The sequence below is a fragment of the Gossypium hirsutum genome, chromosome A01 (assembly GCF_007990345.1).
Source record: "Gossypium hirsutum isolate 1008001.06 chromosome A01, Gossypium_hirsutum_v2.1, whole genome shotgun sequence".
NCBI classification, from domain to species: domain Eukaryota; kingdom Viridiplantae; phylum Streptophyta; class Magnoliopsida; order Malvales; family Malvaceae; genus Gossypium; species Gossypium hirsutum.
In genome coordinates this window covers 111,739,771-111,765,751 of record NC_053424.1, presented here as the reverse complement: position 1 = coordinate 111,765,751, position 25,981 = coordinate 111,739,771, and the positions used below count along the sequence as shown (strand labels likewise).

The 25,981-nt window shown below is 34.0% G+C and overlaps 3 protein-coding genes across 10 annotated transcripts; 1 reads left to right on the top strand and 2 right to left on the bottom strand.

Annotated features, from left to right (window-relative positions):
• Positions 1–4,993: 4,993 nt before the first annotated feature.
• Positions 4,994–7,605, top strand: LOC107925441 (uncharacterized). 2 transcript variants are annotated; one of them, XM_016856119.2, is made up of 4 exons: positions 4,994–5,165; positions 5,336–5,398; positions 5,764–6,015; positions 6,417–7,605. In XM_016856119.2, exons 3-4 carry the CDS (start codon positions 5,838–5,840, stop codon positions 7,268–7,270), a joined length of 1,032 nt encoding a protein of 343 aa, XP_016711608.2. In that variant the 5' UTR covers positions 4,994–5,165; positions 5,336–5,398; positions 5,764–5,837; the 3' UTR covers positions 7,271–7,605. The 2 variants fall into 2 exon arrangements, with proteins under 2 accessions (XP_016711608.2, XP_040969467.1); XM_041113533.1 differs by lacking the exon at positions 5,336–5,398.
• A 213-nt stretch (positions 7,606–7,818) lies between these two features.
• On the bottom strand, positions 7,819–10,475 carry LOC107925438 (phosphoribosylamine--glycine ligase). Of its 6 annotated transcripts, none has more exons than XM_016856109.2 (5): positions 10,288–10,475; positions 9,692–9,992; positions 9,087–9,439; positions 8,477–9,007; positions 7,819–8,394 (listed from the first exon to the last, which is right to left on the bottom strand). In XM_016856109.2, the coding sequence occupies exons 2-5, from the start codon at positions 9,942–9,944 to the stop codon at positions 7,978–7,980; spliced, it is 1,554 nt and encodes a 517-aa protein (XP_016711598.2). In that variant the 5' UTR covers positions 9,945–9,992; positions 10,288–10,475; the 3' UTR covers positions 7,819–7,977. The 6 variants fall into 6 exon arrangements, with proteins under 6 accessions (XP_016711598.2, XP_016711603.2, XP_016711594.2 ...); XM_016856114.2 differs by having other exon boundaries at positions 9,692–9,968; positions 10,288–10,452; XM_016856105.2 differs by having other exon boundaries at positions 9,692–9,998; positions 10,293–10,452.
• Positions 10,476–11,172: 697 nt separating this feature from the next.
• LOC107925440 (shaggy-related protein kinase kappa) lies at positions 11,173–17,201 on the bottom strand. 2 transcript variants are annotated; one of them, XR_005927107.1, is made up of 14 exons: positions 16,879–17,151; positions 15,726–15,965; positions 15,397–15,489; positions 15,221–15,280; positions 14,856–15,128; positions 14,452–14,526; positions 14,070–14,126; positions 13,850–13,990; positions 13,707–13,757; positions 13,130–13,225; positions 12,956–13,039; positions 12,752–12,854; positions 12,456–12,556; positions 11,173–12,157 (listed from the first exon to the last, which is right to left on the bottom strand). XR_005927107.1 is itself a non-coding variant. In XM_016856116.2 (13 exons), the coding sequence occupies exons 2-13, from the start codon at positions 15,870–15,872 to the stop codon at positions 12,528–12,530; spliced, it is 1,209 nt and encodes a 402-aa protein (XP_016711605.2). In that variant the 5' UTR covers positions 15,873–15,965; positions 16,879–17,201; the 3' UTR covers positions 12,210–12,527. The 2 variants fall into 2 exon arrangements, 1 of the variants encoding a protein (XP_016711605.2); XM_016856116.2 differs by lacking the exon at positions 11,173–12,157 and having other exon boundaries at positions 12,210–12,556; positions 16,879–17,201.
• Between the last annotated feature and the right edge of the window lie 8,780 nt (positions 17,202–25,981).

Sequence of the window (25,981 nt, the reverse complement as noted above, 5' to 3'; positions counted from 1 at the left end):
CGAACCCTAGCTCAAATAAATGGTAGAAATAGCTAGAACATGTTATCGGGACTTCAAAAATGCATAGAACGTTAAAAACGAAGCTCGGAATCACTTATTATTGAGCTTGGAAGCTTGGAAAGACCCTAACCATGGCTGCTCTTGGTATATTCTGCTGAAGCAAGAAGAAAGGGATACATTTGGGTTTTAAAATTTGTCTTTTAATTCATTTTACCCTAAATGACCAAAATGCCTTTTTTACTATTCTTTCAAATTTTACCCAACCTAGACCATTTTTGTCCAACAAGTTATACAATGGTCTAATTACCATTTAAGGACCTCACATTTAAAATTTCATAACAATTAGACACCTCTAACATGTTGAACTCAACTTTTGCACTTTTTACAATTTAGTCCTTTTGACCAAATTGAGTGCCCAAACGTCGAAATTTTTGAACAAAATTTTCACGAAATCATTATGTGAAATCGTAGACCATAAAAATATAATAAAAATGAAATTTTCCTCATCGAATTTGTGGTCCCGAAACCACTATTTCGACTAGGCCCAAAATCGAGACGTTACATAGTGTGTTAGGTTGGTCGGAGATGGTGTGTAACAAATGAGGGTAGGAAATTTTGTCTACTTTGCTTTGTTCTATGTTTGGGAATGAGCTGACTTGTTATCTGACTGATCTGTTATGATCTGTTAAATTATACAGATTATCTTCTGTATCTGATTTCAAATATGAATTCGGGACCTTATCGATTTAACTTTAACACTTTTTTAACACATAATTGATTCCTTATTTAGTTATTCATTCATTTTGTCTACTGACTAAATTATAGGTAATCCACAGACTTAATTGGGTCAGCGAATTAGGAGCTCGGTCGTACTTTTTTATCAACTATTATTATTAGTTAAGTTTAGTAGTTTTCATATATTCGACTTTCTAAATGATAATTTCCAAAAATTTTATGTTTGTTAAAATTCTTTTGGGTTTGGAAGACTTTGAAACCAAGTTTTAAAAATTATGTTTTGAGAAATAATTGATGTGGCCCTCCAGACTTAGTCTTGTCATCTAGGCTGGTTATGAGGTATTACAAACATAACTCGAATTCAATTATAAACACAACAAAAGCTAATAAACATAAGTAATATAATAACTCAAATTATCCATCTAACCATTTCACATTAACATTAAGGATACATATATACTAATAAATTATTTATCATTTTATCTTATGCCTACCAATGCTTAGTTCAACTTCTTAGTATAATTTCTGATGCACCCCCAAGGTATTTGCATCTAGTTTAACATATCAAAATCATGTCAAATATTAATATCAATATTTCATTTCAATTCAATATATGATCAACATACTATTTTTACATTTTAATCCCTATTAACCAAATTGGATACAAACAAGAGTACACAGATCAATCCACCATTACACCAAATATGAACCAAAGTGCTACTCAGGTATAAATACACTAATCTCACGAACTACACAATAATACGCTCATACCCCTAGGGTATTTGAGCTGGTGATACATTCTTAACCCCTAGGGTATTAGAGAACTATTACAATATGTATGTGTATAGCATTGAATCTCTCACCTATCAATACGGACCTTATGGCATGCCAACTATACTCGTGACCCTACCCGACAAGGTTAATAGGGAAAATATCATTATTATTAATTGTATAATATCTTCAAGCATATATATGTATATTCATTCAACTAATTGATCACAAATTACCTAATCAACTATATACATACCTGTCGAACAAATTCTTATTGATAGTTAATCATTCCCGAGAATATATTGATTCAAACATATATATATTTAATTATTTAATGAACTCAAGTTATGAGAGCACAAACCAGAAAATTTATTCGTCGACGGCTTTGGATTCGTTTTGTCCCGAGATTGTCCTGCGTCGTCTTTTGTCACAAAATTAAATTTGAATACGGAAAATTCATTAATTACACAATTCAAGCACAAATCAACACATTATATGGATAAAGCATTTTATTCAATTTAGTTCCTATACACCCTAATGTCTTAAGCGCTTGTTTCTTACAATTTACTCAATTAAAATTAAACCCGACTTTATAAATATATTATAGAGACATCCTACAACCATTATTTATTATTAACTTTTTATTCTTTACAAAGAAATTCCTAATTACATAATTAACCAAATAATCTAAACATGATTTTTAAATTAATGCACTACCATCTATCACATTTATAACATAATTTCACTTAATTTATTTAACCCATTTCATGCATGAATCTTGAGCTTCCTATACATACAAAATTTAAAAGCTTTTCAACAATGAAACCCAAACTAAAAGTCTTATTAATTCTTAAATTTATCATATTAGCTTTTATTATTTAACATTATTCATTAGAAATCCAACTAAAATTTAGAAGAAGAAAAAACTTACTAAATTAGCTATGGAATGTCACGGCAATGGGGAGGAGAAGAACATGGAGTTTTCTTTTCTTTATTTCTTAATGGATAGTGACGAAGGAGATAGAATAAAGTTTTGATGTTGATTTTTACTTTCTCTTTCCACTATCTTTGTTTATAGACTTAGATTAGTGTTAGATTAAAGCTTAATTAATTTTAATTAACCTATTATCAATAAACTACTTTATCATCTAAACCAAATTAACATCGATAAGGGGTTTTAATCATTTCATTCCACTATTTTACTTTATTTTGGTCTATTTATTTTATAGTCCCTAGTTTAATTTCTACTAGGTCTTTTGCGTTTTCTAAATTAAAATTTGCTAATGATTACATTTTTATAATACAGTCCATGTATTATTTTTAATAGCCAATTTAATTTATTTATACTTAATAATTCGACTCTACAATCCCATACTCAACACATAACTATATGATTACATTTTTATAATACAGTCCATGTACTATTTTTTTAATAGCTAATTTAGTTTATTTATACTTAATAATTCCACTCTACAATCCCATACTCAAACACATAATTATTCAATCCCAAATTTTAGCTAACTCAACTTTAAGAAATTCGGGTTTTAAAATTGGGTCGTTATTTTTATCTTAAATGTTGATTTATTTATTTATTGAAGCTATATATTTGATCATTAGTCATGAAAATCTTGAAAGCACAATAAACTTGACACCATCAAGATGAATGTATCTCTTCTTATTTAAGCATCTAAACTCAATTAGGGACAATAACTTATTACGCAGGTCGGGCATCATTTTTACCTATGGTTCACCTAGTATGTGGAACTGTTTGGGCTCTTGTGATTAAAGTGTCAACTCCATTATTTTAACATCAAGTCATCACTTTTGCTTATGTTTACTGTTTTTTATTACCTACGAAGAATCCAAGTCTTTTCTGGTTTTACTCCTGATATATATTTACCAAGATGTTGAGAAATAGAAACAGGAGAATCAAGAACTTTTCATTACTTAAACAATCAAACTGTGTATTGAGTTGGATGCACTAAATGATTCTGAAAAGTATCTTGCAACTAGGAGAGCTATGGATATCGTTGAAACCAGTCAAGAAGAGCAAGTAATGCATCTTCGCCATTAGTTTAGTTGAAGTTATTTAACTTTGTTCTGTTTTTCTTTTAAATCTCTTCCTAAGAGTTTCTGTCTCAAGATGCAATGGTTGGAGTTGTTTCTGCAATTCTATATTTAGGAAATGTTAAGTGTTGTCATATTTGAAGGGAAGGAAAATTTGTATGGTTGTTGTTGTAGTTGAAATAGTGCCCGCAACTTTAGGTATTATTAAAGATATTAGATTACATCGAGACTCTTATGGAATTATTATCTTATGCTGATGTTTAGCTTACTTGAGTTTTGTTTAAGTTAAAAGAGTAACCGAGAGATTGAGAAAACACAAATCTATTCAAGTTAGGAACGTTTTATGTGTACATTATTTTTGTAAACAATCAAAGGTATCCCTTGTATTGCAAAACTAAGCTTTGGAGGGAAAGACTAGTGGGAGGGTAATCTAGTACAATGAGGCTGCTAAATTGATGAGAGTTTGATTAATTGTATGACTTAAATCATTGACTGTACAAAGAGAAAGATAATGGATTATTGATCTGAGTAAAGCTACACAAATATAGACTGAGGTTGAATTGCATAAACAATCTCGATATTTATCTTTACAATTTTTTCAATTGTAAGTTTAGTAAGGGAGAAGAAATAGAAATAAATGCTTGGGAATCTTAAGATGATAAATCAGGATTTAGTTTAAAAGCTGTTGTGGAACTTTTCAAATATTTTGTTGTTACTACTGTTGTAAGCATTACAATCATAACCTACAAACCAACTTTGGGTTAACAAGACTTTTACACAACCTTTTTAAGCCATGGAAAATTGCTTTTTGAGTTTCAAAACTGTTTCTTTTCAACTCAAACAAACTTTTCAACAAAAGTCAATTTATTAATTTACACATTATATATTAAAATTAAATTTTATTCATTATTTATATTTTATATTTCATATATTACCATATTCTAAATTATTTATTATATTTGTATATATTATATATAATTTTATTAATAACACAAAAAATAAGATATAAATTTGAGTGGACTATTACCTTTATTATAATTGAAGTTTATATATTTCTTATTAATTAATTTTATTATAATTTAAGTTTATTTATATTTTATAGTAATAATATTAAAAAAAATTCAAATACAAAAGCAGTGAAGCAATTTTGATATACAGAGGGGTCTTGGAATATGGTTATAATCGATGTTTACGCGTGTTATTCTGGGGGGTATATTGGTAATTGGAAGCATGTATAAGTATAACATATAAGAAGCAGCAGCGCATCAAAGCAGCAGATCAGGAGAGAGATAAATACCAACAGCAATTTAAAATTCAACTCAAACATATGATTTTAATTATATTTTATAAATCGGGAAGAGAAATTTGCGGTAAACATATGCTTTTTATTTTTATTTTTTACTATCTTCAGTTTATCTCCAACCAATTTTTTTGTTCGTTCAAGTTTTGACGAACTCATTATAAATTAAAAATTAAAACAGAATTCTGTTTTAATTTTTTTTCTCTAATAATTTCCAGATTTTCTCAAAAAGAAAAAGGAGAATTTTTGCTCTGCTCCAATTCAGACTCACTTCTCGCCGTCCAAACAACTAGTAATTTTATTGACTTCTATAGCTTCTTTATTTAGATTTGCTAAATATAGTTTAATTTGATTTCAATTTTATAAATATTTTCTTTTTTTCTGGAAATATAGAGAAGATTCTCTGGTTTCTCCCTTTTTCTTTGGTATATATTTTTAATTCAATGCAATTTATTCCAATAGATTTCGAAGGAGGCTATTGGAATAACTAAATAAATCGTTACTTCTAGACCTGGAGTTGAATCGGTAAGTTTTGAATCAATGAACTTTTAGAATGATTAGTCGTGAGGCTTTTGTAATTTTGAATAGAATGCATTTAATTAAGAATATTTGTTTAGTTCGTGATTATTCTCTGTATCGAAATTATGGAATATTTCTCTTTTCTCATATCAACTTCAATCATCTAGTTATTTCAATTTCAGATTCATTTTAAAAACCTGACTTTCCTATTATTCCGAAAGCTCGAGGTTATGCGATTGTAATTTATTTAATTAATTAATATTTAATAAGGTTTTATTACGTTATTTTTGTGTGTGTCATTGTCTTGTATTATATATTGGATGATATTTTAATTTGTTGCATTAAATTTAATTTTTCATTATAAATCGTAGTTTGGGGGAGGAAAACGCTAACACGGGTCGCTTTGGTGTCCGCATACGTGATCGAGAAGCACGTTGCGAGTCAAATGACGGCGGGCGATACCGGTGGGGGCGATGAAGGGCTGTCTTCATCGCCAAGGAATAGGATGAAGTTTCTCTGCAGCTATGGCGGGAAAATATTGCCCAGACCTGGGGACGGTAAACTCAAGTACGTTGGAGGAGAGACTCGTATGTTGGCGGTCCCGGGGGATATCAATTTTTCAGGTTTGCCTTCCTTTCATCCTCGATTTGTGTTAATGGATTTATTCCCAAAGGTAAATTGGTCATTTTCTTTGATAGTTTTGCCACATATTTTCTTCACCTTTCCATTCTTGTTTACATTTTTTTTTGGTAACTACTGGTATAGTATTTGCTTTTTGATACTGTAATTTAATAAGTAATAATAAAACTTGGATGAACTTTAAAATTCCAAAATTGGTCAGCTAATGATTTTCAAGTGTTTTACATCTCATTTTGGATTTGCATTTCTGAACTTAAAAAAGGAAAAAAAAATAAAGAAAGAGAAGACTTTGGAAGGGAGAAGAATTAAAGCAATATGTAAATATCTTAAAGCTGAAGAAATCACCAAATTTTATAAAGCTTGACATTTTCCGTATACGTGACAGAATTAATGAAGAAGGTGAACGATATGGTTGAAGGGGACATGATTCTGAAATTCCTGATTATCCCGGATGAACTTGATGCTTTGGTAACTGTAAAATCCGATGAGGATGTCAGACATATGGTTGATGAGTATCGTCGCCTTGAAAGTGAAGGAACTCCAAAACTACGTGCTTTCTTGTTCCCGTTGAGTCCACTTGTAGCAGAGAACCAAATGAACTTTGTTGATCCTTACGCCATTGAGCAGCGGTATATAGAAGCTGTCAATGGCATAGTTCGTCCAAGTTCAAATCACACCAGTGGAAGGCTTACCCCTGTGAATCCAAACCGCCCCAACTTCAGCATCTCTGCTTGCACTTCTCCTACATCAGCTTCTCCCGATGCCTCTTTGCCTATGGAGCCTTTGATTTCAAATGGAAACCAACATAATAAACCCCCCATGCCTAAAGTCCGGAGTTCTCCTAGCCTTTACAGCCTCAGCACGCTTCATCCCCAAAGTAACAACAACCATAGCAATCACCAAGTTTACCAGCCGCATCATCATTACCACCAAAACCAACAGCAACAACACCCCTACAGCGGTCAATCTCCGAGAACATCCCCAGATTATCGGACCGAGAAGAACCCAGGGCCATACGATTTTGTGAGGGGACCTATGGGGCACAGTCATGTTCCAGTAAACCGGGTCTATTCAGTAGGAAGACAAAATTTGGGGAATGGATACCCCATGTATACTTGCTGCTGCGATGAGTGCTTGGTTTATGCAAGTGGAGGTGCTAGTAGGAGAGGCAGCCTTTCAACAAGTGGAAGGCTTGGTAAGCATGATAGTCCCTGTCCCAGGAACCCTATGCTGGAATAATATAGTATACTGATCATCGGATTGAAGAACTCAAAGATAGGTACATAAACTTTCATTTTTTTTTTCTTTTCCATTCTCTATTTGTTGATAGGTAATTTGCTCATCCAAAAGAGTGTAGACGATATAGAAGGTTCTTTTATTTACTTCATTTCTCTAATACATAGCTGGTGTGAGGTTTCATTTTCTTTTTCCTTTAAACCTTACATTTTTCTTTTTGAAAAACTTGGTTTATGTAAATTGCCTAGTTGAATTACTGAACAAGATTTATAGATAATATCTTGTGAAGAAATTATGTACATGTATCTACAGAAATGACAGTTGAAAGAATGAACTTCCATATTCTCTCTATTTTTTTAAGTTCTTTGGAGAAAATGTTTTGTTCCAGTTCCAAAGTCTCAAGAAAATCTTTATGCCGGCATGTGGAATAAAGAGAGGCAATTTTTGTTGCTGTCATATCACTGTCCCATAATGGATTAGTTAATTTAATTTCTTCCCATTTAATTGAGGTGATTTAGGTAGAAATTTGAACGCAAGAATCTATAAAGATATACAGAAACAGGGCAATGGATTTTCAGGAAATGTAGGAAATTTAAGAGTTACAAATTCTTCAAGTCTTTCATAGAGGTAATTTCATTTCTCAATGGGTGTAAGAGCCAATTGCTGTAAGATGTTCAGTCAAAAGTAGTGCGCAGGATTTTGATGTTGACCTAAGCATTTCTAGAAAATTGCTTTTGAGGAAATGCTCTCCATCCAATATCTTGCCGGTAGAACCCTCCAGGCCAGTTGATTTCTTCAACTGCTAGGTAAGCTTTATCCCTTGCTTCTTCAAGATCTCTTCCTTTAGCTGTAATCCCAAGAACACGGCCACCAGTAGCAATGAAGTTGCCATCTGAATCAAATGCAGTTCCAGCATGGAACACCTTGACAGCAGGAGCAACACACTCTGCTTCTTCAAGGTTCCGAATCACAGTCTCTTTCTCATAGGAGCCAGGGTAACCCTTGCTTGCCATTACTACCACCATGGCCGACCCAGGAGACCACTTCAGTGAGACTCCTTTTAGTTCTCCTCTACACGCTGCTAGCAGAACTTTTGCAAGATCTGACTCCAAACGTACCATCAGAACCTGTATCACAGCAAATCACAATGTAAGTTATCCTCAAATGCCTCATTGAAGCTTAAAAGATGCATATAAACCAGCCCGTGACCTGACACTCCGGGTCTCCAAAGCGGACGTTGTACTCAATTAGTTTAGGTAAGCCAGACTTCTTGTCGATCATTAGTCCGGCATATAAAACCCCAACGAATTTGCATCCTTCCATTGACATGCCCTTAACTGTAGGGAGAATAATGGATTCCATGACCACATTTTGAAGTTCTTTAGTTAAGACTGGTGCAGGGGAGTATGCCCCCATTCCCCCAGTATTTGGACCTGTGTCACCATCTCCAACCCGTTTATAGTCTTGTGCAGACTCTAGTGGTATAGCATTCTCCCCATCAACCAGGGCAAAGAATGATGCTTCTTCTCCTTCGACAAATTCCTCGACAATAACCCGGTAGCCTGCGGAACCAAAAATGCCCTCTACAAGCATTGAATCAACGGCTTTGTAGGCCTCCTCCAATGTTGTAGCAACAGCAACTCCTTTTCCAGCAGCGAGTCCATCTGCTTTGATAACAATAGGTGCTCCTTGCTCTTTAATATATTGCTTTGCAGCTGATGCATCTGAAAATGTTTGATACTAAACCAAACATTTAAAAGAAATAAGTAACCAAAAGCAATAATGGTAAAATGTTTTTTTGCAAACAAATGAAAGAAACCTTAGCAGTAGAAATCCCATATCTATGACATATAGTCTTCATGAAGTCCTTAGAACCTTCCAAAGCAGCTGCCTCAGCTGAAGGGCCAAAAGTAGGAATTCCAGCCGTTACCAAATCATTGGCAAGACCTGAAACAAGGGGAGCTTCGGGTCCAACAACCACCAAACCAACACCCCATTTGCTGCAAAAAGAAATCACAGCTAAGCTATCAAAGATGTCAAGGTCAGGAATACAGGTTGCATTCCCCGAGGTGGAAATCCCCGCGTTGCCTGGTGCACAGAAGACAGCATCGCAAGACGGCGACCGCTGCAATGCATAGCAAAGAGCGTGTTCTCTTCCGCCTCCACCAATAACTAGAACATCATAACGGTCAAATTAACGGTGTCATCCAATGTTTTTGAAATCGGATAGATAAATCAAATCAGTCGAGACAACCCCAAGAAAAAAGTATCACACGAGAGTCCCATCTTTTTCTTTGGCTTACCATGAAAATAAAAAAGGAAAAAAAAAAGATGAACCACAAACAAGAATAATAGAGAAAATGGAGGAAAGGGTAATCATAAAAATAGAAAAATAAACGAAAAGGGGGTGTTGCAGAGTCATACTGTTATTGCCATATGTATCAACTGAAACGGAGAGCTCTGATGTCTGAGAAAAGCATGTGAAAGTAGTAGAGGACCATCGTGAGCTATGATGATTGATGCTTAAGCTAAGAGTTCCCACACAGGAAGAGGAACTACCAAGCACCAATCTTGATGGTAAAGCGGAAGAATGAAATTGAGAAGCAAAGATGCCGCTAAACCTGTTGTTGGTAACAAGCTTTGGATAAGGAGGGAGTCTAAGGGTAGTAAAGGCCATACTTTTTCTTCTTCAAGTTCTTCTCTGCAATATGGAAACAAACAACACCTGGTGCTGGCGGGTTTTATTGTCATTTATTGAGAAAGAAAAATACAAGCACAAGTATACAATTATAAAAAAATAAATGAGTAACTACAAATCACAACATATAAACATCAATTCAAATCGTAATTTTGTATTCAATATACGTAAGATATTAGTAAGCATTACGGGGCAAAAGAGTGACATCTCTTTCTTTTTGTTTTCTATACTAATATAAAGCAATGGGTATTATTAATCAAATGAAACAGTGAAATAGAATAGAATAGTAAGTAAAACAACAGATATTTGTGGGAGAGAAGACCTTACAAGTGAGACCAAGCCAACAGAGAAGCTTGAGATAGCAGCAGATAAGTTAGAAGTGAAAGTGAAAGGCAGCAAAAGTTTTTAAATTTGGGTATGAGTGATGATGATGCAGTTTATATTGCGTGTGAAAAAAAGTGAGGAGTGGAGATGAATATAGATAACTGTGCAGGAGACGAAAGTTACAAGTAAAGGATAAATAAAAAAGGTGTGCTAATTCTGCTCCTATACTATGTGCTGCTCTCTGTTTTGCATTTGACATGGTAGTGTCTGAAAGTGGATTTGGATTTTTTCCACCAATATCAACTCTTGTTTTCCCTTTCTTTTTCACCCCGATAAAGTAAAATGCCCCCACAATCATTTAAGGTTTGTGTATCTGTGTAGTTCATTTAATTATTTAGAGTTTACACCAAGTTTAATTGAGATGAATGGAATAAAATTGTAATCAGTAATTCAATTGTTTGATTTAATAGAATTAAATAAAATTGTAATTGTATTCTCATGTTTGGTTTAATGGAATAGATGTTGTAACAGCATAAGAAAAAATATTTAAATGTCCAAAGTAATTTTAATAAAATAATTATTAATTATAATTTAATAAAATAATAATAAATAATTTAATAACGTTCTTAATATAATTATTATTAAAATATAAATTAATAATATAAAAATAATATATAACCTACTTTATTGAAACAAAAAATACATTACTTTAAAAGTAATAATGCCTTTAATATTGCACAAAAATTATATAATAGCCTGTAAGGGAAAAAAAATTAAAAATATACTATGAAAATTGCATGAAATTGTATTTACATATTATATTTACATCTTGCGTTTTAAAAATATCCATCGCAAGCATCACATTGCAAATAAGTTGATGAGGTTTTAGCTTTAGAACCATTCCAGTCTTGTTAAAGAGTATAAGCATGACATTCACAAATAAACAACCATTCTGTTAGCTACAACCAAACATATTAGTCAATATCCAAAAATTTACAAGTGAACATCTTCGGAATGAAATGAGAACCCAAAACAACACTTAGAAACATTTCTTGCTAAAACGCTTTAATTGGGTGTAACTTTCATGTAACGGTATTTATACCCATTCTATATTATTTATTATTCATTTTTTCACGTTCAGGTAACCCCTTCAATCTCGCAATCCACCATTTTAGCATGTTGGTGCTAGATAATTTGAAGCTACGTCCAGCATTCCATGTTAACCTTTTAAAGAAAAATGCAAGAGCTCAGGTGGTACCAAACTTGGAACCCCCCCCCCCCTTTCTCGAAATCGATCAAGATGGTCAACCTAAGGTGGATCTTAAAGCTGTCTTGATCAAAAGAAACAATCTAGTTGTAACTCAGTGGTTGGTGGAATGGTCAAATTTGGGTCTAGACGAAGCTACATGGAATGATTTCTTCTTTTAATCTTTGGGGACAAGGAACAACAGGGAATGAAGGTAATGTTATGAAAAAGACAACTGGAAAGGGTAATACGATCAATTTCTATGGAAGGGCACAGGTAGAGGAAACACGTGGCGTAAGCTATGATGATGAAGGATGAGAAGAAATCTAATAAAATAAGAACTTTATATCGTTGAAACCACCTTGTCCTTTTGTTCAGAGGTCCTATTCTTTTGATTACATAACAATCTCCATTTTTTCCCTTCTTTTTTCTTTGCCAAAATTTTAACCCGATTCGATTCTCAACGGTTCATTTATTTTCAGATTTTATGGAGGTGATTGGACCACCAAACCTACCAAATCCTCATCCAACCAATTCCAAATTGATTTCTAATGCCACAAGCCAAACTTGGATGTTATTATAACAATCACAGGGGAAAAAGTCCATGGTCCTAATTTGAATCCTGAATTTAAAGACGATGACATGAACTTAGTAAAGCATCTCACAAATAAGTATACATAAAATGTTATAGTAATTAAGATGATTGTCTTCAAAGGAAAAAAAAAAAAAACAAAACAGGTTCATCAGCACTCCAAGCCTTGGATCTCCTGTGTTCTAATGACTTGGTTTTCAAACACACTATTCGTACTAGAACGATGAAAGAAGACACGGGTATGATACTTTTTTTTTTTTTTTTTGCTTTTTACATATGATGATAACATATATGATGATACAAATGAAAATGGCGTGGCAGAAGAAACCTGGGAAAGGTAGCTAAGCATGCAGCGCCATGAATAAATTCTGCTTACGAGCATGTTCCGGAATAAGTTTCTTCACAACGTCAGGGGGACACCCGAGAGCTCTGCCAATTTAATTAATTTCAAGCATTCAAAAAACATGTATCTTATAAGAGTTTTGCTTTTGTACTATTTGTGGTTAATTTCAACATATTGCATACATGTAGCAAGAAATGTGATTTCCAGTAACGTAAACGAGCTGCGGTGTCTGTTGATGGCATAATGATGCTAAAAGTATTTAACTACCATGTGAAACTGACCTTGAGGCTTAAAGTTGAAGAGGGGTGGAAGTGGACGGCCATTTGGAAGTCGAGTGTTTGGGTCCCTCAATTCATCAAAGAATGGGTGAATGCAAGCCTCCAACTTCAGTAGAATTGTCACCACAAGATAAATAAAAAAAAAAAGTTAATGGTATTTGTACCATTACTACTCATTGCAGCAAAAACATGAATATCATAACTTACAGCAGTGCATCGCAAATTGGGAGAGTACTGAAAGAACCTGCAGACAAGGTCCACTGCTTCCGGAGGTAAACGCTTTTGGAAGACCTGTTGGAGGAAAATGTATCATGGACTTCAATAGGAAACCTTATGATAAGGAGGGCATAAATAATGAAAATGAGAGAAGTGTACACATACCTTGTGCCATGGATGAGGCTTTATCTGGGGAAACTTGAATTCGGTGTAGTTTGGATTCATGCACTTGATCTCTTCCCTTGTTGGAGTCCCCAAAACCTATCACACACACATTATAATTACATCCTTAGGGAAACTTTGATGTACATGTTTCCAAACATTGTGTCAAAAACAATGGAGAGAGGGCCAGCATAAGGCACCAAAGAAATTGTTTTATTGCAGACTTCATTCAGCAGAACTTGAGATACTCAAATCCTAAACTTTGGGCCCAAATTATCTTCTATTCATGATAAGGAAGAATTAAGGGACACATATAAACTCATTTGTAAGTCAGAAAACGTCAAGTTATCTACCGTGTTTATCAAAGCATCCCAAGAGTACATTTAATTTCATTCTTAATATAACCGAGTTGAAGCACAAGTAAGCCTAATAAATTATCAACCTATGGCTTATTGTCGAGATATCATAAGCTGCAACTGATTTTTCCAGCACAGCAATTGTCAAAAGTAACTGATATATTAATCATGCAGTAAAAGTTAGTGCTCCAAAAAAGTATACAAAGAATGATAGATGCAATTACCTTAATGATTTCAACAAGTTGGTCGACCCCACTTTCACCAGGAAAAAGTGGCTGCATTGTATGTAGCAATCAGAAACACAATTGATAAAGACAACAGTAACTTATAACAGTACCCTTACTAAACAAATTAGTCTAAGATTTACCTGTCCAAGAAGCAATTCAGCCATCACACAGCCAGTAGACCATATATCTATAGCAGTTGTGTATTCAGTAGCACCAAAAATGAGTTCTGGAGCACGATAATATCTTGAGCAGATGTAAGAAACATTGGGTTCTCCCTTCACCTGAAAGCATGGAATGCATATCAACTCAGGTGATGAAACAAGATCTGGCAACAACAATCAGTATTGCGTGAAAACTTACCAGCACTTTTGCACTCCCAAAATCACAAAGTTTCAACTGATGCGTATGTGGATTCACCTGGAAAAAAGCCATAGAACTTGAGTCTCACCAAACTGAGTAAGGACAAAGTGGCTCCAAAGATAAGTTCTTTAACCAGATAACCATTTTCTTATATGAAGAAAGCAAAAAGTAAAAAAAACTTATAAAATCCTCAAAAACATAACTGCTATACGTCTTTAGCAATGATAAAAGTAGACAGTAAGTAACAGGTTTTTGTCAATATGACCAACAGACTTGATTCGATAGAAAATATATATATATATGCTAATGTGCAAGGTGTACACTATTACAAAAAAACATGTACTTTGTAACAAAACGTGATTCCCTAGAAGAAAAGTCTTACAAGTAAATTCTGAGGTTTGATGTCACGGTGACATATACCAATACAGTTGTGTATGTAGGCAAGCGCTCTGCATATCTGCAATCCAACGAAGACAGTTAGCTACAACTTTTTCCAATAAACTAAAACTTTTAGTGTTTAAACCTTAGGGAAAAGAAAAGCAGGTTTATCTCTAGAGAATCTGAAATATTTGACCTAAGGTAATAGTTTAAACCTAAAATTGAAGGATGCCTTCTCATTACATTACCATATCAGATAGCAGCAATACCAAGTAAGTCATGACAATAAACCATTTCTAAAAACAACTCTGGACTGCTCAATCACTCAGTAAAAGGTTATTGGGAAAGAAATATATTCCAAATATCAACATAACATACAAGATATGCTTTGATAAGACAGAGAAGCACCTGATAAGTATAAAGTTTAACATATATTAAAGGCATTCGTGTGTTCATCCTGCTGTAGCTTCTGGCGGTACGATGAACAGTTTCTGGTACATAGTCAAGAACAAGATTGAGGTAGAGTTCGTCCTTGTCTGTTTTTGAGAAAAAATAATGCTTAAGGGACACAATATTAGGATGATCCAGCATTTGCATAATCTGCAACTCCCTATTCTTGTAGCGCTTATCTTGAAGAACCTTCTTGATGGCAACAATTTCTCCAGTTTCACGACATTTTGCCTGAAGTATACAGTCAACTCATTTCAAGATTATAATCTACATAACAAAGTCAAGAACATATTAATGATCAAGAATCTTATAGAACTACATACTTGGAAAACAACACCAAAAGAACCAGTTCCAACTGCATGCTCAGCAATATAACTAACATTCTGTCAATCAAAACAATAATAGATATATGTTAAGAATAATGCAGGTTGGTAAAAAAAAAACATCAACTATAGAATCCCACATGGAAAATTTACAAACTAATTTATTTTCTTTCAACCTGTTTTGATTGACCATTTCGACCACCAATGGTGGTTCTTATCACATGCCCTGTTTCAGCACCCACTCCATCAACTACTTCTGGTTCACTATCCTGCATAGATAACGCATAAAGGATCATCTACAAATAGATAAGCATCTTGCTAGGATTGTAAAATCATGTTTAAGGTCTCAGCAGTCAGGCCAATATCTTTTCAATAAGCATGACTGCCATTGTAAAGCCATTTGAGAAGAAATTTTGACAAGTTAAATCCCCACCAACCCTCCTCCCCCCCCCCCCCACCAAAAAAAAAAGAAGAAAAAAATGAACTATTAGGTTTAGCTGCTTACTCTGTCTTCATCATGGTCCACCTTGTCTCTCAGTCTCATTTCAAGCATTTCTCTCCCGAGCCAATCAACAGAACTAGAAGAACTTTTGAAACCATTAACAGACCTGGAACTACCCACTCCTCCATTTCCTAGACTTGCAGATGCCATAATTCAGCCAGGTAAATCTTATAGAAACTAGTATTTGTTATCCACTAAAAACTCTGTGCTGAAGCTGACCATCCCATCCAAGCACCTATCTTCCTGATAGATTTCCAAAATTAAGAAGACAGAAATCATTAAAGAAGAGAAACGTTGAATGATTAATATCATAGTTTCCATGCAAATATAAAATATATGACCTACTGCCCAGGTGAGAGACCAGAAACAAAAAAGATGCCTACATTACAACATCACGAGAATAAACTCCTCGAATAAAAATAATTTCATGCTTCTAGGACATGAATTTACTGGGATACAGAACATATATGGGAATCAAATGTTAAGCATTACTTCTTCATGTAGCATACAGAAATATAGTTTCCCGGAATATGGGTGTCAAAATATGCAATGAAATAAGGAAACAAAAATGAGATTTTCAGTTAAGAAACAACCCTGATAAGACAAATAGTCCACGGCTTAACTTCAAGTTCAAACTAGTGAGATCAGTTATCCAATGTCAGATTCTCCGAAAAAATGTCCTAATTCATTGTTTGTTCAATCTTATGTCAGTTATTATATCTTTATAAATGAGTTTTCTTTCTATTAAATTAAAGCTTATTTCTTCGTACTTGTTTCCATAAAACGTCGGGTTTTTCATTGCTAAAATTATCAGTGCGATCTATTAAATTTTTTTAAAAAAAGGAACAAAATAGAACTAAAATTATTTATTAAAAAATGCACAGTAATTCACAGCGTGAAATTATGTATTTTTACACAGAGCATTGATCAGATCTAACCCTAATCTAACCAATCAAAACAACAGAAACCACATAATTTTCCATTCAAGAGATGAATTAATGAAAAGAACCCTAAAAGATAAACCTTTTTCATAACATTAGAAAAAAAAAAAAAGAGCAGCACTTTTTGTCAACAATTAAACTCAAACTATTGCACTTCAAAAAGGAAAAGAGAGAGAGAGAGAGAGAGATTGTCGTTCAGTGTTTCGAATACTTACTGGGAAGTGTGTGGAACGAAACCGAAAACAGATCAAGCGCATTTTATGTTATCCTCGGAGTTGGATTGCAAAACTCGAATCGGATTTAAAAAAATAACGGTAGGCAGCTATGAACTGTGTCTGATCCGATCAAATAGATATTCCGATATGTGTTGGTACTTTTTTTTCCATATATTTTGAGTGGAGACTGGAGAGAGAGAGAGAGACGGTGAGAGGAAGAGAGTGTTGGAGTTTATGGATTTTTTTGGAATATATTATATACGAAATGAAAATTACCTATCTTTACGTCTTGGTTTTTTAATAAACATATATTTTTTTTCACCTTATCATTAAATTCTTTTAGGGAATTATATTTTTTTTATTTTCTAAAATTCCAAATTCAAAGCTCTTCAAGCCAAAAAAGAAAAGGTTAAAGTGCACTGTAAGTCCCTGTATTTTTCAAAAATTTAGAATTTAGTTCTTGTATTTTTACTTCTCAGAATTTAGTCCCTTTATTTTACATATTTCAAAATTCAAGTCTAATTGTTAACACTGTTAAATCTCTTTTGTCAAAATTGTTGGTGTGACATTTCGAAAAAAAAACTCACTTAGTAGCCATGCAATTAAAAATGATGTTGTAGTGAACTTGAATTTAACACAAATTTAACAATATTGACAATTAGACTTAAATTTTGAAATTTGAAAAGCAAATGGACTAAATCCCTAAAAAATATAGGAACTAAATTTCAAATTCTTAAAGAGTATAAGAACTTATAATATATTTTAACCCAAAAAATTCCAAACTTTACTTGAGCGCTTCATGGGTAAAAAAATAAGTCCAAGGTACAGAAATGGTCATTAAACTATTGCTCGCATTCTATTTTGGTTATTGAACTTTTAATTTTTTTAATCTAGTCATTAAACTATTCGAAATCAATTTTTTTGTCACTGAATGTTAACACCATTTGAAAATTGACGGAAATGCTAGCGTGGGAATTTTTATTGGTTTAATAAAAAAATTTAGCCCTCTAAAATTTACACATTCCATCAATTTTATCCTAAATATAAAAGATTCAACAAAATTTATTTCAGTTATTAAAAATTTTAAAAATTTTGTAAATTTTAGTCAAGCCAGAGAATGTTTTGTTAGTAGCAACTAAAATTAAGATTTCAAAACTTTGACTATAAAAACAGATAAAGTAGATTATGTTATACAAAGTATTTTATATAATTATTTTTTAATTTATTTATTCTGATATTTATGCTCAGAACTACCCATAATCCCTTCCCAACCCTTAAAGAGGAAGACAATACAATTCAGCGCACTCGAACTCACAACCCCTTGCACTTGCATCATTATCAATGTCAATCGAACTAAGACTCAATCTACATTTATTTTGACATTTTGAATAGCTTTGATTTTATTTTCATATATCATACTTTTTAAAATTAATTTACATTTTTTTTTCAAATGTTGTGAAAATTTTATCATGTATTCTTTGAAAAGATATAATTTATTTTATTGGATTTATTAGCAAAATAAGGCCAACAGGCTTTTTTTTTAATTAATTAGGCCTTTAGGCTAGTTTTAAAATTAATTAAGGAAATAGGTTGATTTTAGGAGAGAAAAATGGAAAGCGTGTCTAGCTGGGAGAGTAATCTGCACAGATAACAAGAAAGCACACCCAGTTGGACGCGCTTTCCATTTCTCTCTCTAGGGTTGCGGCTTTTTTTTTAGGGTTAGGATTTTTATTTTATTAGGGTTAAGGTTTATGGTTTATGGTTTTTTAGGGTTTAAGGTATTTTGAAAGTGTTCAGGGTTTTCGACTGAAACAATAAAAGTTCTTAGGTAGTTTTAAGGGGTCAAGGATGTGATAATGCGCCTCAGCACACATACATTTCATATGTCATGGCGGGATATGACTATTACTTAAGAAACCCATCCTGAGGAAATTAGGTTTTGGAGGAGATCGTACTTGATACGATCAGGGGTCATAGTCCAGGTAGAGGTCCCAGTCAGCGACTGTGATGCGATCACAGGTTCGAGTATAACTAGGGGCCCAGTGACGGTTGTTACGCGGTTAGGAGTTCAAGCTTTTTGGATACCCACAAACAATGCCCTATATATACCATACATAAGATTGATGCCATAGTCGTATGAAGAAACTCTAGGAACTTCAAGTGTAATCAACGTAATTTTTCTTTATTTCTAAGAAGTTGTATTTTAACCCTTCATTCTTGTTCGACGGCTAACATCGAGGTGGACACAAGAGGACTCTTAGGTGGAGAACATATGTTCCGGCATAATAGAGGTCAAACTCGGGTTGGCATAGTAGCAGTTGTAATAAAGACAATCAGTTCGTTTGGACCTTTGAACAATGTAGAGAGGCATTTCAGAACTACAAGCCTATGGTCCAAATTGATGACACCTGGCTGTACGAAAGGTACAGCAGTGTTTTTTGCTTGTCGTTGCTTAGTATGATAATCAAAAGATTTTGCCTATAGCGTTCGCAATAACTCTTAGAGAAACGACAGATGACTAATATTTCTTCCTAAATCGATTTTGTTGCTTCATTTGCGCTCAGACCGGTATATGTGTCATATCAAACAAGACACCCAGAATACTCTCAGCGATTGATTGTCATGGATCCCTTTAGGATTGCACTCATCATCGGTACTACATACAACATGTCAGATCCAACCACTACCAAAAATATCCTTCAACGACTGAGCGAAATCTAGTAATCGACATGGGTTTGTAGTTGCAACTATGTATTCATTGCACATCGAATATTCAAATACAGAGTTATTTCATTGCACTAACCGATAGCTATTTATCGATAGGTTACAAGCTCGTCCAACATCAATTCCATCAAATGTTGAACAATTTGAGAACCATTAACACCTACGATGCAGCGTATGTATTGAATATACCGTTCAAATAATGGACGCAATCGTACGACGGGAGTCTATGATACGAGCACATAACGTCAAGCTTTGTCAAGTGTATCAATTTCGCATTGAAGGGGGCGCGTTATTTTTTGGTAACATCGGTTGTTAAAGAGATATACTTTCGACTACCTGTTTTGCTTTCTAAGAGGGAGTTAGTGTATGTTGGACAAATAACGAGCGAATGTACATTCCGCGATGACGTGATGAAAGAGATTCAACGTAGTATAGCGAAAGTGAACATGATGTATGTAGTGTGTCACTCGCGTTGGAACCTCGATTTTTTAGTTACAAAGTACGCTAGACTCGACCAGGAAATGTCAAGTGCATCCTATTCTGTGAACCTAACGGAAGGGACCTACAATTATGGGAGATTCCAAACACTTCGGTTCTCATGCATGCATGTAATTTTCGTATGTAGGAACATACGGATTGAGTACATGCCTTACATCAACGACGTCTACCGACCACAAAGCATTCATAGTGTGTGAAGTCCTGAATTCCCACTTGTTCCAGATAATAGTATATGGTCGTCTATGTCTAGCACGTTGTTCGAGTTGGTGTTAAACAAGAACCTGCGTTGCATCTTGAAAGGTCGCTTGAATTCTACCCAAATAATGAACAATATGGATATTCAAGAGAGAGATTATCAACAAAAATTATGCGAGTATTGTAGAAACCCAGGGCATACGAAGCCAACATGCTCTCTATACAAGGATGCATTAAAGCCTCAGTGTCGATAACCTTACTGTCTACCAAATTTCATATTCATTAACATGCCATACTAATAATGTTTGTTGTATTCCTTATAAACTATGAAGGTTGGTGTTCCGTATTGTGATTGGTGATAATGATATACAATTTATTTAGTTGTGAAATGTCATGACTTCGAGATGTACAGTCTACCTTCTTCTTTTTATTCTAAAATTTCATGTTTATATTTATTTTCTTTCTTATTCAAATCACAAGCTAAATTTAAATTAAATTTCATATTCAAAACAATATGTCGATAACAAAATTCTATATTTTTTATTTATTCTTAACTTACGCATAACTCATGATAGATAGTACTAAAGACAGATGTTTTGCTTGAATGAATAACCTCAATTTTTTATTTATGACATATCTATATTTATATCACAATATTATACGAAAAATACACTCAATCATGTTGTCGAGGAGAATGTGTGCCACAAGGCAATGGACGATGGTCGCGTAGAGGATTTTTGTGTACAACCGGAGGTGGATCCGAAGGTGTATCCAGAGGTGTGGGCCTATAGATTTCCTCCTTCTCATCATCATCGCCTGAATATGTACCTAGCACAGCCCCCTAGGCAATCAAATCTTCAGGATTGGTAACGTCATCATCTTCCTCCATGATCGATTATTTCATCTTCCTCGTTTACCATCGTGTATCCGCCATTCCTGTGTCCAGTGGTTGCGATGATGAGCTACCCCTTAAAACAATAATGCACGGGGTGTTTAGGTCACTATAGGCGTGTAACCATAAGGTGCCCCAAATCTAAGGTATGTCAAAAAGGTATCGGGCATCAACATCGTCATCGACTGCTGCATGGGCATCTGCATCAGTATATTCATTGGTGGCGATACATACGTCAGCGTTTATGTGACAACCCTAATTTGACCCCAGTCAGGAAGTGGTTTCGGGACCACAAAACCGAGTCATAAAAAAATAAATAAATGCTATATTCTGTGCTTATTATATGTGAAGGTGTATGTGTGGAAATTTCATGCTTTAATATTGTTATTTGTGAGGGAAATTATTTAAAAAGGACTTATTTGAAAATTTGTGAAAATATGATAGGTTATTTTAGTAGTGGCCAATTAATTAATGATGTATATTAGTGGGTTTGCATGTCAAATTCCCCACTTCAGTAGTAGTGGCTGGCCATGATAATGATGATAAGCAATATGTATTATGTAATAATATTATATAATGGTAATGGCTTAATTTATGGAATAAAAAAAATTAGTAAATTAAAAAGATATTAGAAAAACAAAAGAAAAACAAAAGGCTTGTATCATCTTCTTCCTTAGTAGCCGAATATTAGAGAAAGAAAAAGGAGGAAATAGCATTCGGTCACTTTGAGCTTGAAATAAGGTATGTATTTCATGATAGTTTTTGAAATTGTTGCATATATTAAGCTAGTTACTAAGTCCCTTATTTAGCCCATGTCAAAATTTTGAATTTGTTGGTAACATGAGTATTCGGCTAAGGAAGATGTTCAAGGAAATGGTTGTTGTTTCATGTTATTTTGGATGATAATGGTAGATAGGTGAAGTAGAGTCTAACAAATGAGCATATATGTGCATTAGATGCTAAGTGGGAAAAATCGGCTAACATGTTGTGTGCTATGGCTAAATATGAACTTGGATAATATTGAGTAATGTATGTGCTTTGAATTGATGGAATGGAGTGGATGCTTTAAATGTGTTATGAACAATTATATGTTAAATTAATGTTTGCTAAATTACTATTGTCATTGCCAAATATGTGCTAAATTAAAGAAGAATTTGTTTTTGAATGTTTTAAATGATTTAGATAATTATAAATTAAGTCGAAGCTTGGTAAAATTGAATAATTGTGGCTTAATTGTTTAATGGCAATTGGCTATTATGGTGAAATGCAAATGTTAATATTTAGTTTCTAGTGTTTATATGTGTGTTAGCCAAATTTGAACTTGAATAATGATTTGAGCACAATGTGTTGTATTGAGATTATGCTTAAGTGAAATTATAGATATATATGATGAAATTGATTGGTGATATACATGTTTAAATAATATGAATGCAAAGAGTTGTGAAGGAGTAAATTGTAGTAAATCTGCTTGGGACAGCATCTATAACGTGAATTTGGAAAAATCACCATAAATTGTGGGAGGGGAGTTAGAAGCTGAATAAATTATGTAATTAAAGCTTAATGAGTCCAGTTTCAATTGAAATCAACGAGAACATATTTTGACTTCTGTACAATTAGAAAGTGGATTCGTAGTAAAGAGTAGTCAGATTAGTCAAACAGTGAAACAAGGGAAACTTTAAGAAAAATTTGGTATTGTTTGGCTAAACTAAAAATTTTTAAAATTTTATGGATAAAAGATATATGAGTCTATTTTCAGGGAAATTTTACAGCAAGTGATTTGGAGTTTCGTAGCTCCAGTTATAAATAATTTAGTGACAGTTGCTCAGGATGACAGCTTATCGTGAATCTGTGAATTATGTGGTAAACATTGATAAAAAATTTTGTTAATGAGTTGCTTAATGTTTTCTTATAAACTTATTATGATCAATATGTGTGATAGTCGAATATATATTATATTTCCGAAGTAATGCTTGAATAGTCAAATAATGACTAGTTTAAATTTTTGAATCCAAGCTCAAGAGCAAAGAGGGTCGAAGTTGGATAGGGGAAAAGAGAAAGTAATTGAGTAGCCTTTCCGCAACCGTTCAAGTATATCCAAGGTAAGTTTTGAATAGTCATATTTAGTACGTAACTGATAATATCTTGACATATGTATGATAATTGTACTGAGATCTACTGATGCTATTCGAATATAGTTGTGTGACAAATATCTTATGTTTAAGGCTTAAAGCCGAATAGACATTAGAAGATGAGTTTGGAAAGTAAAATGGACATATATTCTCATGTATGTTATTGAACCAAAGATTATATGAATGGTGCCTATGTTATGTTATTATTTGAATGAAATAAATGAACTATGATTGTGAGATGTTTTGTGAATTGAATTCTCTTGCAAATAAGTATGCATGACACTCAGTGATGAATTATATCTGGACTTAAGGTCCGCAGGCTATATGCTAGAATTATGTCCGGACTTAAGGTCCGCAGACTATATGCTGGAATTATGTCCGGACTTAAGGTCCGCAGGGTATATGCTGAAATTACATCCGGGCTAAAGTCCCGCAGGCTTTGAGCTGGTATTATACCGGGTTTAAATTCTCGCAGGCTTGTGCTGGTATTGATTTCAAATCCTAAGACCTGATAGGCTTAACGCCGGTAAGTTAAGTAAGACTACAAATTGAATGTTTGCAGAAATCCATCGTCAAGTAGGTATTATACATTTAAGATGTTCAGGTACGTATTACTTACTCATCGGTGAATTGATTTCGAAGTGAAGCTTTAGTATCAAAGAAGAATATACATATATATATGATTATGATCGATGGTTATATTTGTAGAAATGAAAATGATTTGATCGGTCATGGTATATTTGTATATGAGATTACTTGATGTAAATGCATGTTTTGATTTTTTATAAGACTTTAATTGTTGTAATGTTAAAAAAAAAACCTTACTAAGCTTTGAAAGCTTACTCTGTTCTTTATTTATCTGTTTTATAGATTGCTGATTTTGGCCACCGACTCGGGGATCGTCAACAGTTCATCACACTATCGATCTTTTTAGTACAGTGGTATTTTGGACTCGATATGGCATGTATAGGCTAGGTTGATGATAATTATGTTTTGTATCTGTAAATATTTTGGCCATATGAAAATGGCGTATAACTTAAATACCAATATGTATTCAGCTCGATCTCTGTTTATGCTTGTTAACAATGTGAATGAAATAATTAAATGTTTAGCTTGGTAATACCTCTTAGCCTCAATCCGGTGATCGGATTCGGGTTAAAGGTGTTATAGTTTATCTTGACATGAGGTTCGACATCGACATCTGCATAAGGATGTAGCATACAGAGGACGTCGATGTCACGAAATATGTACTTGCTGGAACAGAAGAACCGACCGTGTGGGATAATGGTCCGTAGTGTCGTGGTGCTTGTGAAAAAAACATAAGGCTACTTAATTGAACAAGAATAAGTGGATCTAACTGACTCGGATATTGTGTAGCCATAGGCGACGCATCTTCTACCAAAGCAGATGATGAACCCGTCGAGTGACTGCATCCCTTTTTATGCTACCGTGGTGGTTGACATTGCCTCTTCGACCAAATTTGCCTACTCCTCACCTTCGATGGTAGCAGATACAACTTGCCGATAGTTCTAAACTATGCTAAGTAATCATCAGCTGCCACTGTGTCCGCTGAGAAAAATGGCTTGTGAATTCCACGCCTTAATGTGCTCCTCGTGCTATACTGCCTAGTCGTTGTTGTTCTTCCCATGCATGTCTACCTTGTACAACTCTTTTAGGTTTCACAGTGGCAACGAAATTCATTGCCTCCACCCAAACTGCTGTAACACCCAGTCTGATTCGTGTATTTCCATCGTCGTCTACACTACCAATGGCATCTTGACATCCTATATCTGTCGATTGTCCAACACTTCTAGCGAGATGCAAGATATAACATCGGTGTCAGTATACGATATCCATTCAAACTGAACAGTAAAATTGGAAATATCGTTATGTATGAATTTTATTTTACGAATCATTACGTAATTAATATAGGTTCGAAAGAATAAGTAACTAACATTGGTTTCCAAGCATTGGTCTAACAACAACCTAATATTTTTTAGCTCCTAATGAAGTCCCACGTAGCTTGGCCCATAGTTCCACCTGTACAAGCGATATGTTAATCAAAACGTATAATAAAAAAATTTATTGTACATACTACATATTTGTTAATAAATAATGTTTACCTCGTTAGCAACAAGAATATGTATGGGTCAGTCACCTTAGGACATAGAAACGGTAGTTGCCACCAGACCCACGACTATAGCAGGAGTAGGCAACAATTGATCAACGCCGTACTCGGTATCGTGGCCCAACACATCTCCCGGTATAACGTGAAAATACTGCAAATCCCAAACTTAGTTTTTCACACTTATTGAAGTCCACTAGATGTAGTAGCTACCTTACATGTACCAAATTTCGAGATTTGTTGGGCACTAAAATGCCCCCAATTTATCTCATGATGTATACTCAGGCGTATTGTTCTATGACCTCCTCTGTTCGGTCTTCAAGGTCTTTAGGGAGCTCGTTGAAATTATCTTTCAACCAGTTCATTGATATCTAATCACTTTTGAACTTGTCTGAGACCTTCTCCAACAGTGATTGACAGAGGCCCACTTTGCTCAAAACGATCGCCGACCGCATGATGATTGGCCTATCCACCGGCAGACTAAGTTGTAACGTTACGTCTTCGAGTATGATGGTACATTCGCCGCATGAAAGGTGGAAA